General features: G+C 38.1%; 1 protein-coding gene across 1 annotated transcript in view; it reads left to right on the plus strand.

Annotated features, from left to right (window-relative positions):
- ZNF804B (zinc finger protein 804B) overlaps window positions 1–15684 on the plus strand; it is a 303751-nt gene that overhangs the window by 271846 nt on the left and 16221 nt on the right. The window contains exon 2 of the mRNA XM_042471098.1: window positions 2884–3027. Coding sequence (XP_042327032.1) covers window positions 2884–3027 — 144 coding nt within the window. The remainder of the gene's footprint in view (window positions 1–2883; window positions 3028–15684) is intronic.

Genomic DNA, 15684 nt, shown 5'->3' on the forward strand with positions numbered 1-15684 from the left:
AGGCCTAGAGGAGGAGGAGGAGGCAGCGGCAGCGACAGGATCAGGCTGGGGCCGGTCCTGCCGCCTCCGTGGGCCAGGGGTTGCCAACCCCTGCATAAGAGGTTTAGGTCATCAAGTCCTTTGTAATATCTAGAAAGGTTTCCCAAAATTGTAATATTGGAGACCATTCCTCATTCAATTTATCTTTTGATTTGTTATTAATCAGGGATGTAAGTCTGTCCATTTCTCTAAGTTCTTGTAATTTTAATGCCCATTCCTCTAAAGTTGATACATCACTATTTTTCCAGTTTTTGGCTATAACCAGTCTTGCTGCTGTTATTATATACAGAAATACCCTCCTATATTTATTTTCTATTTCTTTTTTAAAGACAGATGTTACGTTTAACAGATAAAATTCTGGTAACATTTCAAATTGTAGCTTGAATATTTTTTGGATAGTTACATGTATTTCCTTCCAAAACTTTTTCATTTTACTACAAGCCCACCACATATGATATAATGAGCCAGGGTCCTTTTCACAGTGCCTGCATTTCATGTCTGGTATATTATATATTTTCTTAAGTTTTAAAGGGGTAAAGTACCATCTGTTTGTTATTTTCATATGATTTTCCTTTGAATCTTGTGACGCAGTGAATTTGTTTTTTTTCCATGTGGTAACATTCTAGGCTGTGTAGACCAACTAAGTAAATTGTCTTGGCTCTGGTGTTAGTACTACTACTGCAATCAGGGCTGAGTATCTTAATTTTGTACTCTTTGGAACTCCATAGTTCTTGCTTCAGAGCCATCATGGTGTAGTGTTTTGAGCGTTGGAGTAAGACTCTGGAGACCAGAGTTCAAACCCTGGCTTGGCCATGTAAACCCACTGGGTCACGTTGGGCAAACTGCATTGTCTCAGCCTCAGACGATGGCACTAGCAACCCCACTCTGAAGAAATGTGTCACATTTGAGTGATAAGTTCACTTTAGGGTCCCCATAAGTCAAAAATGACTTGAAGACACACACAAAAACAACAAAGGTTTTGCTTCATCTGGGTATCCTAGAATGCCTTCATGGGTTCTTCCCTTTCTTTTTTCTTTCTTTTTTAAGCAAACAAATTTTTATTGTATGATTGCTGAAACTGATGAAATATAAAATGCTCACTGGCAAAGCTAGCAACTCTACTAACATTGCTGAGAGGGTTGGCTTATTCCTCTCAGCATGTACACACTCATTCATTTTACTGCTCTTAACTGTATGGCATGCTGATAAGGGGATTAGAGGCCATAATCATTGCACTGTAACATCCTGCCATTATAATGTTTCTCTTTGTGTGTTCTTGTACTTTTGCATTGTTGAGTACAGTATTTAAGTACAGATGGAGGAGCAATTAGTCTAGAGGATAAGTGTTTCTTTAATCTGCCTGCAAAAGGTTCATGTTCAAAAACCACTTGCATTAGTTACTTAAGGTCGAAGACCTACCTGAAGAGAATTTTCACACCATTTCCGTGGATTTTCAGGGTAGTGAGTCATCCAGCTATCTCAAGCTGTTCATTAGACTTGGCTGTTTCTATGCTTTGTACTGCAGAGTAGTGTCAACTCAAGATATTTTGATGCTTTTGGCAAACCAGTACTACCCCTCCACAACCTAAGGGGTTTCATAGCTAAAACTGGACAGAAAAACCTCACTAGGGTGCTGCCACAATAAAGAACTAATGTAGTTTGACAATGCTTTAACTGCCTTGGCTCCATCCTATTATATAGTCTCAGGATTTGTAGTTTGTTGTGGTATCAGAGTATGCTGACAGGGAAGGCTAAAAATCTCCCACAATTACAAATCCCAGCCATGGTAGTTAAAGCAATGTCAAACTGCATTAATTTTGTAGTGTAGATGTGGCCTAGAGCTTCTCCCTGGGAATAAAAATGCAAGCATAAAAATGATTAAAGTAGCTGATAATGCATGCACTTTTATTTCACACTAATTATTTTTAAAAAAATATGAATAGATAAACGGTTTATTCTTCACAAAATAAGCAAATATTTTGAATAAAATAATTTTTAATTTTTTTTATTTCCATAAACAAATACATCCCTACATTCTATTACATTCAATTACCTTTTTGACACATCATTTTATATACCCCTCCGTGTCCCTCTTCCCCGGAGCCAATTCCATCCTTATATTCCATCCAAAATTTCAATTCGTCTTCTGGAGGTAATCTTCCATATTTCACACTAATTCTGATGCCTGACATGGCTCCCACATTCTGCTTCATGATAGGCCCAGCCTATCAGTGAGCCCAATATGTGGAACATGGAAGGGAAAATAAGGGTCAGGGTGGGATAAATATGACCATTACTGGCCAGCATTTTGTATTGCAATTACAAATTCATAACCGCTCCATATTAAGTAACTCTGTGTACTAACAATTGTGGCACTGTTGGCCAAGCCCATAGCTAGCATCCATATTGAGCTAAGGAGGCATGTTCAGCTGCAGATTAGGGAAGAAGAAACATGATGTTTCCAGCTCCCTACCTCCAGTGAGTGAGGCTGCAACGATCAAGGAACAAGAACTGTGTTGCAATTCTTCATCTCAGCCTCACTTGCTGGTGGGAAGAAACTATGACAATGTTCATAAGTATGCAAATTTATGGACATTCTTATATACAGATTGCTATATAGGTCTGCCCCTCAGCTTTCTACTCAGAGGAAGTAGGCTCAAGTCTGTGAAAACTCATGCTACCAACTTCTCTTTCAGTGAGTCTCAAAGGTGCTACACAATCCCTTTGCATACTGATTTTCCAGACAAACATGGTTATTTCCTTGAATTTATAGCTATGTAGCAGATGTAGGATATTGGTGATTGTCAGTAAGCAAGACTTAGTCTTCTGCCTCTGTCTTTGTAGGATTTTGCTGAAAAGGAAAAAGCAGCAACAAGGGCTCTGGAAGATGTGAAGGCAAATTTCTATTGTGAACTATGTGACAAACAGTACCACAAACATCATGAGTTTGACAACCATATCAATTCCTATGATCATGCTCACAAGCAGGTAAGCATGAAAAATAATAATTGCATGACATATTGTGGTTTATCACATCAGTGCTGGGGTATCAGCAACATGAAATAGGCAACACTTGGGCTCATGAACTCTCACTTAATGAGCTCTACTTGGACCAAGTTCATAGAAACAGTTGAACCAGGTGGCATCAACTAAAATGATGTTCTTAGGCCTCATCTTCACTTCAGAAATAATGCAGTTTGATACCATTTTAACTGCCATGGCTCTATATTATGGAATTCTGGGATTTGTAGTTTTGTGAGATATTTAGTCTTCTCTCTTAGAGAGCTATAATGCCACAAAAAACTGCAATCCCAGAATTCCATAGGACAGAGCCACGGCAGTTAAAGCAATGTCAGATTGCATTATATCTGTAGCGCAGATGAGGCTTTAGAATAGATTAACCAGGCTACCATGTGATATTTGTGGCAATATTTATGTATTTTTTTATTTATATCCTGCCTTTTTCATGCATAGGACACAAGGCATCTTATATCCAGTTAAAAATAAGGTCCAGTGTAAAAACATTCCTACCAAAGTTTTTAAAATACCAATTAAACGAACAATTCTATTAAAAAGCTAAAACATTTTAAAGCACAATTGTAACATAGTAATAAAAAAGATAAAAGCTAAGTCCCATAAAAAGCCTCTTGCGATACATGGATTATAAAGCAAAACCATGCCTATATAAAAGGGTCTTCCCCTGCCAGAAGAGGAGAAAGGAGCTCAACACAGCCACCCCGGGAAAGAATTCTACAATTTGGGAGCAGCCACCAAGAAGGCTCCCATGTCTCACCAAATGTACTAAGAGGAAGCCTTCTCTCAAAAATCTTAAAACTCAGGCAGGCTGATCTAGGGAAATACTGTCTATTTGCACATGAGAGCAAGAAAAGTGCTTTAATTATGCATCACAGCATGGGGAGAATGGCAGAATGTAATGCAAACAAAGAAACAAACCAACACGCATTGGATTGTACAGCTATGTAACTATAGATTACATCCCATTGTGGAGTTACCTAAATAAAGAATTACTGCACTCCAAAAAAATTTTTGCCCTTCCCCCTTAGCCACTGATATATATCAATGTACTTCGAAAGGCACCCAGAAATCTATTCCAGAGTCTGAGGGAACATAACAGAATAAGTAAATGGTGGGTGAGACTGTCAAACAATCAAGAGGCCCACCCAGCATGCTTTCCAGGTAAAACCACTCTTGAATCCAATCCTATGTGGCTTCTGTAATACTACATAATAATTTCCCTGTTTATTTACAAGAATGGCAACCTCTAGGACCTGGACCATAGTTATAATACCCTTGTTTATATTGGGTTCTGGCAGCATACATGCATACATAATTCAGCTCCCAGAAACAACAACAACCTCTCATGTCACTTTATTCAGTAGCAAATCAACTTCTGATTCCAGTCTTTAATGTTCACAATGCCCAGTGAAAGCCATGAATTTTACAAATGTAACCAAGGCCATAATTTGGGTCCATTGTTTCTCAGACAAAACTAGGTTAATCATGGTTTAAAGAGGGAGAAATCAGCTACTGCTCTTCCCCTCACCACTCAATTAGTCTATAAAAGGCTTGTAATGATATAAAACAAAAATGGTTTCAGATCCAAAACATGTGAAGCTAATCCTATAATCCCCCTTCCCTACACAAAAGGATTTATTTCCAGCTTCAGCTGCTTTTTCTACACATTGGGATTGCTTCTGGACTCAGATCGATCCATTCTTAGCATCTCTCTCACACACACTCACCATACATATACACTCTCTACTCATGTTTCTTGATGATTTATGCAAAATAGAAATGGCATGTCGATGCATCAGCCAGTTTTTCTTGGCTGCTTTCCATCATAAAAGATCATGGTTAAAAGCAATAAAACTCTTTTTAATTTAAAAACTAGATTTAATGCACTGGGAGGGAAATGACACATTGGCAGTGGAAGGAACAAATGGCCTATATATTTTATCAAACAACATAAAGCTCACTCAGAATTGGGAGCACATGCTTCTCCAGTACTAGGAGATGCTGCAGTGTCTCAATTAGCACACCTATAAGGTGAAAGGATGAGCATCAAAAAGGCAGGGTCACTTCTTCACCTCTCCTGATAATCTGAGATAACATAGACATGGTTTTGAAAGGGTGTCATACTGAAGATGGAGCAGGCCTGTTTTCTGCTGCACTAGAGACTAAGACATAGAGCTTCAGGAGGAAAAAATCCATCTAACATTAGGAAGAACTTCCCAATGGTAAGTGACAGTGGAACATACTGTCTTGGAAAATAGTGGAGTCTCCTTTTTTGGAGGTTTTTAAACAGAGGATGGATTGCCATCTGTTGGGAGTGGTTTAATTGTGTGGCAGGGGTTTGACTGGATGGTTCTTGTGGCCTCTTCCAACTCTATAATACTGTGATTCTATGATTCTATAACCTGCTAATAATGGGATTTTCCTCCCTGCTAAGAATGAGCCAATATCTATCCCAAGCGTTCATATTTTGTTAGTTCAGTTTTCTTAATCAGGGTTTTGTATAATCGTGTTTCATTCATACACACCATTTAATTGTGTGGTTTTAGAAAAAGCTGTCAATAGACTGGGGCTTCAGCTCTTGGCATATGCCACCACTCTTTTGGATTTCATAGATCTCACTGATCATGCAATGAGCCTTGGTGGCACAGCGGGTAAATGCCTGTACTGCAACCACTTAAGGCTGTGAGTTTAATACCAGCCAGGGGCTCAGCCTGGCATCCTTCCAAGGTCACTAAAATGAGTACCCAGCATGTAGGGAGCAATTAAATTACCTGTTGTAAACCACTTAGGGAATGCTTAAGTACACTGATAAGTGGTACAGAATAAGTGGTACTTGCTATTGCTATTGTTATGCAACTCCCTTATATCACGTTCTTCCTTGGAGCAAGAGACAGAAAGAGAATCCTTATTTGATCTGCTGATGCCAACAGCTTCATTTTGGCTGTTCAATTCCTTCATAGGTTCAATTCAATTCCTTCATAGGTTCCCTGTATGACTCCCATCAAGAATGACGAGATTCACTGCGGTTGTGCACTGGAATCAGCTTTAAGGCATCCCTCCTAGTTTTTATCTTGATCTCCCTTTCTTCTTTCTCACTACAAGAACTGCACATCAAAACACCAACATCCCATCATTTATTTTATTTTATTTCCTTTTTTGCCTTTGTCTCCAATGACAGGACAATCCATGTTGGTGTTCTTTGGCAATGATTGCCACAAGCAATCATGGCAATTCAGGATCTCCATTGTTGACTAACTGTAGCTGTCTTGCCCTTTTGTTTTGTTTTAGCTCAACAGATATGTGAAAAATTTCTTGGCTGCAAAAAAAAAGAGAGAGAGAGAGAGAGAGAGACCTTTTTATGGATTTTGTTCCAGGCATATAAAACTGTTTTCATGCTTTTCTCTCTGGAGATCTCCAGAGTAAGGAGCAGTGAAAATGCCCTCTCTCATGGTGATGGTAAGATCCTGGAGTTATAGTAGGAAATTCAGTAAAACAAAGTTATTTGAAGATAATGGCATTGTTCACATATCACTGAATTCCATACTACCCAGCCAAGGACTATCCAAAGTGCTGGATCATATTCTCCCAGTAGGTTTAATGCTTTGAATATTTCATTAAAGTTCTGACTGAAACACAGAACAGATTCATTACTCCATTGACATTTGAGATGCCAGTCTCCACTGCTGAAATTACTATGAGTATGCTAACATTTTATGCAGTGAGCATGGTAACATTTTAGCAGATATTTTTAACTGCAAAATGCCAGCTGTACCTCATATATAGTAAAGACCTGAAGCCATCCATAACTGTCTACTGGCAGGATGATGCTCTGGAATTCTGACCATCATGCTACCTGTGCACAGTTGTAGTGGCTTCAGTTTAATTTGTGTTCATTCTTCTTAAAAATAATATGCCAAGCTTTCAGCCAACAGACTGAAATAAATCTCTCTCATTGAATTAATACACAAGATGTAATGAAAACCCCAAATGAGTCTTCAGGAAGACAGAGCTTAGTTACCTTTTGAAATTTAAAAATCAACGACATTCAGTACAAACACAGCAGCTGTTACTGCAACATGCCCTATTGCACATGAGGGCAACAATGAATCCTAATTATCCTAAAGTCTGTGATCATATTTTTCTATAAAGGGATGCAGGGATTACACTGTGAAGGTAAATGGTCTCTGATAGAGAGAAACAGATTTTGATATCTCATTTATACATATGAATACTGTAAAGAGACATAGGTGGAATCGTGTACATCATGTAGACAATTTATAAACTCTAACCAGCCCTTATATTACCCAAAGAATGGGTTGTTAACAAGATGACTGAATCTACACAAGAAAATAAGCAAGATAAAATACAGGATAGTGTGCCACATATTTTATATAATACTGTATCATTTTGAAAGTGTACAGGAAAGAGAAAACCTAATATTTCTATGGCCTCTCTGAACCAGGGGTGTAGCTACAGGGGGAATAAATTAGGGAATTGCTTCCCCAATTATAATTCTGCCCCTCCATGAATTTTTTTAAGTCTCCAAATTTCTAGCATTGCAGTACTTCACTTGAGAATTTATCACTACAAGCTGAGATCCTGCATCATCAGAGATAGTTAGGATGGTGGAGCTCTGTCATTATAGCTACTTCTGCTGATGCCAATTCCCCAAAACCTACTTCTTAAGACAGGCAGCACCCCAACCAAAGGTATCTGGGGCATTACAGATTGTGATGGTGAGAAATTAGGATTACAACACTCTTCCGGTCATGTGGCACCTTGACAAAGGTAGCTGGAGAGACCCTTTGGGATCCTGACACAGCTACTTGTCTCAGTGTGCTCCACAACAAGGAGAGCATTGCAATTTTCATTTCCTTGCACCCCAATCTGTAGTGCCTTGGAAACTGCCACTACATTTCCAAAAGGATATTGGCAAGCTGGAACATGTACAGAACGGGAGGCTAGGATCATAAGGGGTCTGAAAACCAAGTCCTGTAAGGAACAGCTTAGGGAACTACGAATGTTTAGCTTGGAGAGGAGAAAACTGAGATGTAATAAGAGAGCCATTTTTAAATATTTGAAGGGATGTGATACTGAAGATGGTGCAAGCTTATTTTCAGATGTTATGGAGCAAGAACATGAACCAATGGATTCAAATTGCAAGGAGCAAGATGCCACCTATACAATAGGAAGACCTTTCTGACAATAAGGACAGTTCTACAGTGGAATAACTGCCTTGAAGGGTGGTAGATTCTCCTTCTTTGTAGATCTTTAAACAGAGGTTAGGTGACTATGGAGTTTATTGCATCACCAATTTCCTGCTGGGATAGACATGGGTTGTAACCATAACAGATGGATCTTATCACACAGCCCTGCAAATGGATAGTAGGCAGTTTGTATCCAATCCAGGCTTCTCCCACAGCTTTTCAAGAATAGTATGCCAGCCACAGTTTAGACATCCAAAGCAAAGGGGCAGACAAAGTAGTTAAGGAACTGGGAATACAGCAAATATAAGAGGCCTAAGTGCAACTGATTTTCAGTGTCACTCTGTGATGATAGAACTTTGTGAGCTGATGAAATATTTCCTTTTAGGGGTAGAATTCATATTTGAGGGACAAAGCCTTTATTCTGGCCCCTGTAGCTACATCTCTGCAATCTGAACTTTATTTTATATTTAATTATTTTTATTCAAGGTCCATTTGGATATAGGAATCAGCAATATAGTTTTCTAGTATGATGTATTCATTTTTGAACTATTAATTTATTGCAGAGTTCTGCCAAGATATTTAACTTGCACATTACTGCAGTCACATTTGTGAAATCAGTGCTTGGATATGAAAAATAGAATTATCAAATGCCACTGAACACAATCTAGTGACTTGTTATGACTTGAGGCAACATATTCCCGTTTTTAATGTCAGTTTAGACAAGTCTTTATTTCATACCCACACGTCTATGTAGTTTGATGGGCCTTTATTAAGAACCACTATGCACCTGACGCAGTGGAACTGCTTTGTTACTTTCTCATTATGCAAATAAATTAGCAATAGTCTGCCCAGAAATTTGTGAGTTGTTTAGAATAATGAGATTCCTTTATCCGGTAGGAGTTCAGAAGTGGTTAGCAAGTAGCAGGAAGCTACTTTTAAATGGAAGGTCTAGATAAGTTAAATCATTAGATGCTTTGCAGAATTACAGTTGCTACTTCTTTTAGACTGAATGCTAATTAACATGTAAATTAACAGTTTAGCCCTCTTTTAAATGAGGGAGGAAACCCACAGGACAGTTAATTTCATAGATGAAGATAGACCACTAACTGAACAATAATTTGAAGTATTACATTATACATGGAACTACAGATTTCTGTTATCTGATTCTAGACCTCAAGCTGGTTTTGCCTGTTGGCAGAACTGTTCAATGTTAATATATATGCTATCAAAAACCCTCCCTATTTTTTCCTTGTGGGTTTACATTTTTGAATGAGAAAATGTGCTATTCATTTTGCAAGATTAAAAATGGAAACTTTAATCCATTATAGTCAAGTAACTATGTAGGCAAATCAAACATCTCTACATTGTAATCCTGTGCATGTCCTCACCTTCCAACTGCCCCAATTTGGCAGTGACAATCCCAATTAAACCTCTATCATTGCACTTTTAAGGTTCTTCTAAAATGTCCTTGTTTCTCTCTCTTTCTCCCACTTTTGCCCCTTTCTTCACCTTACCGGTACTTCAATTGCTGCAAATTGGGTTTAAAATGCAAAATTAGTCTGCTGTCAAATACAGTAATTTAGCAGGGGGGAGATATGAGGAGAGAATCCTGCCCTTTCCTGTAGGCTCAGGCAAAAGCAAACTGCTGCAGCCTCTTCTAGCTTGTGTGTTCTCCCTCATTAATAACTTTTGCAGTCTTGACAATACTCTGATGTTACATGGCCATATGTGTCCTGGTTTTCATCAGTGAAATGTTGGAGAGTAGGGATGTCTTCTTAAACAGAAGTGAATCTGTTTAATTCAAGTAGCGTAATCCCAGGTATTGGATTATATCCCTATGCAAACTTTCTTGGGAGTACATTCCACTAAATTCAATGGAAATATCTCTGAGTAGGTTTCATCTGCAGTTACATCTTTAATTATAATTGAATGTTAGTTGAACTAAGGGTTATCAGTTACCTCTCCCTATGTATGGGGCTTGCAATATGGAACTCAAATATATACCCACTGGTATAAGACTAGAATGGGTAAAGTGTGTCCAGCAGGCCTCATGTCCCATCAACCACTTCCTTTTCTAGAAAAAAATTATATATTTTTTTGGACATTAGGAGAGCACAGGGTTAAATAACATTTAAATGTCAGAGTGGGTATCCTTGAGCCTTCTGGACATTGAGTTTGCCATTTGGGAGCTGCAAAACTGCTCTCATGTTGTTTTAGGACTCTCAGAATTGCCTGTTCTGATATAAAAGAACTTTGTGCCTTGCCCACACACACATTTGCTTTCAGTTTGTTCTTTGGAGAAATGGCATTAAGTTGGTGGTCTATTTAAATGTAGCTATAAACCTTATGGTTTGTGATAGTTTGGGGGATTCCCATTTTAAAAAAGAAAAATATTATCATCTTTGGGATCTAAGTCATTGGTGTTCTCCAAAATCTCTTGAAAGATTTAGTTTTTTCAGTCTTTGCCTTGGCTTTTTTCCTAAAGAAGGATTTTTTTTTGATAGTAAGCATCTCAAAACTCTGTTCTGCCCTGCCCTGCCCTGCTTTGATCTACTCTCTTTTTTACTGAGTGGTTAGATTTCTGTTCCACCCAAAAGCTGAAGCTGTCTAATCAGTTCACAAAATAGAACTGAAACAATAAAATATAAAAACATTGAAGAATAGCATAAAACCAAGAATAGTAACAGCTCCAAAACAAAACCTATAGCTCCAATAAGATCTTCACCACTACCGCAACATTATTTTCTAGTGTTTAAAACTGAAGGACTTTGGAGAAGAGAAAATCTAAAGGTAGTCAATAGGTTGGCCTCTAGGAGGGTGTTTCCCCAACAGAGTTGCACACTGCAAATACCATCTCCTGGTTAGTAAACTCCCTCTTCTCATTTGGTGGGGCATTAAGTAAAACTAACAACATGAAGAAATCTTGCTGTTGCTAAATTTTTAGTTGAGAGTGCACAGCACTTCTGCAGTGCAAGATTAAGTATTTTGGAATTTGGGTTCTGTTGTAATCTATGCAATGTTTGTAAAGTTGACTTCATGCAAAACTCCTGAGTCTCTGAACACAATGTTCTGAAGATAAGCACACTTTCACAGCAACTGGAAGGGAGGCTGATAAATCACAAAGACTAAAGCAACTCATCCAATGCTACTACTAAAAGGCAGAAATTATCATATTTTCTGGTAGCAGACATTATAAAGAAATGCACAAAAACATCCACGAAAAGGTGCAATTCTGATTCTGCTCAAAATGATGTAAATACTCTCCAATTTTTACACCACCACCACCACCCACTTTTCACAAAAACAATTCCCAAAACGTGAAAAATGTCATGGAGGTTTATTATTATTATTATTATTATTATTATTATTATTATTATTATTAACCTTTGTTTACTCTTTTTTAAATGGGTTATCAATGTATCAATACACTTTCTGGTCAAGTAAGAGAAAATCTGTGAATATTATTAATAGCTCAAGTGATAAGTAAAATGTGAACAACACTGTTGACATGCAAATATCACCATTAGCCTAACTTTTGTACATTTTGCTTTCACTTTAATGCTGATAATGCTTCTCTAACAGCTGGTTTGTCTTCCTCTAGTGGATGATTCTATCATCTAATTCATTTCTTTCTTTTTACAACCACTCTGTGCCACCAGCCTATGTCTTTCCACTCTACTATTAGTATAGATTGTTACTGTCTAACTGATTAATATGCACAATTTAGGAACATAATTGAGTCCAATGGAGTTTAAGAATCTTGCTGATCTTTGTACTTCTGTATAAATGAGCAACAAATCTTCAAGGTACACTTCAGGCCAAAAACAAAAACCTAACAAACACAGTGTTTTATATAATGAATGCATGATCCATGCTTGTGTGTTATCAAAGTAGCAACAGTATGATGGGAGAATTATTCATTTAATCTGCAGCATGAACTGGAAATATTAACATCTTTTTATCACACTACAAAAATGTAAAGAGGGGACCTTTGAACACACTTTCTGATTTGAATTTACAACTATTACACAGGAGTATACCTACAGGGACAAAATTAGGGCATCTCACCCTCAATAGCTATTTTGTCTGTCCCCCCCCCCCAAACCCAGCAATAAAATTATCCTTTAGTCCTCAAATTTCTAGCATACAGAGAGTGAGATAATGAATATTGGCCATGCCTAGAACTCTTCTATTTGCTATGTTTGCATTTTCTTGGTATCTTTTCCTCCCATTTAGATGCCTTAATTTTATTTCTAAGTGCTGAACTGAAGTTTTAAGTTACTGTAATGCTAGAATTTTGGTAACTGAAGAAAGTTTCTGTGGGGCAGAACTCTTATTTAGGAGGCAATGTCCTCATTTTGCTCCCCCCTCCCCAGCTATGCCTCTGTCATAGCTAGGAGTCAGAGATCTATACTGCCTGTATGAAAAGAATGATGCTAGAAGTGTATTTTTGCTCTTGCTCTGAGCCAGATCTTCCACTACATCAAATGACATAGTCTATTGAGATTACATCCTTTCCCCCCTAACCCATGTTGCACCATTTCTTCCAAGCTGCTGATCAAGCCCCTTCTGGCACCCAGTGTGTGCTGTACAAAATGCCATGGTTGTCCAGAGAAAGCTGGTGTAGGCAGCAGCACAAAGTTCTTCTGCCAACAGGATTTCAGCTGCTGCACTAATTGCACTTCTGTAGGGAAAAATGTATTTGGTCTAAAACACACTGCTGAAATAATCTAGTGTTTGACCCCTTTAACTGCCCTAGCTCAGTGCTAGGGAATCCTGGGAACTGTGGTTTATTGTGGCACTAGAACTTTCTGAGAGAGAAGGCTAAATGTCTCACCAAATTACAGTACCCAGAATTTCTTAGCATTAACAGGACAGTTAACGTGGTCTCAAACAGGATGATTTCTGCAGTGTGTTTTAGACCTTTGATTTCTTTCACATTACATGATTAGAGCATTATATGATGTTAACTGCCATGGGTTTAGCCAATTGAATCCTGGGATTTGTAGTTTTGCAATACTGTAGCAGTTAAAGCAGTATGATGCAGCTGTAGCCATTAAAGTTAAAATTCTATAATTGTGTAGTGTGAAGTATAAGGGCTTTCCCAAGGTGTGTATCTTGCACTGTGTTCTATTGATTTATTGATTTATTTTGTCTTGTTTTCTGCAGCTGTCCTGTCACCTTTTCCTCTTCAGTTTGATTCCTTTCTCTTTTCTTTGTCTTCCTTTTGCTTGTCTGCTCCTTCTCTTCTCCATTCCATTCTTCTACAGAACCACAATTCTTAGGTGTTCTGGCCAACTGTGTATGTGCCAGAGAGGGGGGGCGGGGGAGGCTGCATCTCCACTACAGAAATAATCCAGTTTGACACTGCTTTAAGTGCCGTGGTTCAATGCTGTGGAATTCTGGGAATTATAGTTTGTTGTAGCACCAAAGCTCTGCTCAGAATTCCAGTTACCAGAATTCCATAGCAGTGAGCCACGGCACATAAAGCGGTGTCAAGATAGATTATTTCTGCAGTACAGATGCAGCCATAGAAGGAAGGAAGGAAGGAAGGAAGGAAGGAAGGAAGGAAGGAAGGAAGGGACGGACGGATGGACAGACGGACGGACGGACGGACGGACAGGGCATGCAGCCTTATGTAAGCCAACTTGCTAGTAGCAGCCAGTGGCCTATATCAGTGAGCCAGTAAATGCACTCTGAAACTTTATAGTCTGAACTTTAAGAAGCTATTCAAAATGATAAAGCTATTTGAGTTTAGCATCTGATGCCTTTGCCACTCTTGTTGAATAGCTATTTAAAGTTTGACAAAGATGGGATTTACAGTCCCACTGACATTGAAAACACTATTTACCATTGCTAGCAACTTACTTCAGTAGTCCTTACTCCCAGGTAAGTAGTCATTGAACTGTAGCCTTAGAACGGAGGGGAGGGATTTGATTAATATTCTTGATGTGTTGAAATACCTCTTTGGCTGAGAGTTTGGCTTTTGCCTCCAAAGCAACACATTTTATTAGGCCCCCATTGCTCTTGCTGCATGAAATTGCATACGTTTGGTTGATATGCCCAAATTAATTTACGACTAAACCAGTGACAACACACAGTAGACATCTACTGGGCCTTAAGATATTAGAATCCCTTCACTTGAACTGTAATGAGCATGTATGAAGCCACTGCTAAGTTCAGTTCGAACATCCCGAGTGCCAACCTCTATTTTTCAAAATATTAAACTGATCTGCAAGCCTGTTAAGATGGAATGTGTGTTTTCCTCTTGTTAGTAATTGCCAGACACATTTGCATAAAATGTTCGGTGGGTTGATTTAAACAGAATTAAACTAAATTAATTTTGAGCATTCTGGTCTAGTGATAATGACATAGTCTATTATACTTTTATTTTTTAAAAAATTACAACAGATACAAAAGACAAAAACAAATTTAGGAGAATAAAAAATAAATATAGTTAAAATATAGAATAAAATGACATTTCATACATATAGGAAAACCTCACTAAATCAGATCAGTGTTAAATCTTATTAATGACATGCACAGGTGAAAGTTGCCCTACACATGTGGAGCTGACAGTGGTGGGAGCAGAGTTCTATATGTGAAACCATTGTGAATATGTACTAATGCACCTAGAGCTGTGTACCAATGTTCATTACACACTGCCTCTGTGCACTGTGCAGTAAAGAGACAGCTGTATGCATTCGCCATTCTCATATGTTGTGGGATACAGTGTAGGTATTGTGTAGTGCTTACACACTGTAGCTCCCATGGTGGATATTTACACTACACTAAGATTGTGTGAGCAATCTGCCATTATGTTCCAGAAGTAATGAATATGCAAAGGAAGAAGGTAGTACCAGATACAGGAAAGGGGATCTAACACTGATCTACTCTTTCTGGATTATTTAGCAATATCGATTCAACATAAAATGAATGTTGGATCAATGCACTCCAACCTCCTCTGTTCCAATCCTATATGGGTTTTGGTGCTTCAATCCTTTTCTTTTCTTTTCTTTTCTTTTTTTTTGGGACCATTAGATGCATTACCTGGGGCAGCTGTCCAAAAAGTAAGTTTTCTAAGATCTCATAGATCTTTGAACAAGAGTGAAATAGGTGGTAATTGCACATAAATCTACTTTGTCTGGATCTTTGACATTGAGGCTGGCCTTTTAGCTAGAAACAAATCGGAGCTCTTGCAATAAATCATTCCTAATATCAAAAAGGAATACAAAATAGCAATATTTATGCAACTGTATTTATCTGCTAGTTGTGAAACAAATAGGAAATGGTTTAATCAAAAGCAATGAAATGTTTTATTATTCAGGCTATGATCATTTCTACAGTTCACACCACTGCACAAGGTTATTCCTGAGCTACACCAGAAATACTCAAAATAACA

This window comes from Sceloporus undulatus, chromosome 6, assembly GCF_019175285.1.
Source record: "Sceloporus undulatus isolate JIND9_A2432 ecotype Alabama chromosome 6, SceUnd_v1.1, whole genome shotgun sequence".
NCBI classification, from domain to species: Eukaryota; Metazoa; Chordata; class Lepidosauria; order Squamata; family Phrynosomatidae; genus Sceloporus; species Sceloporus undulatus.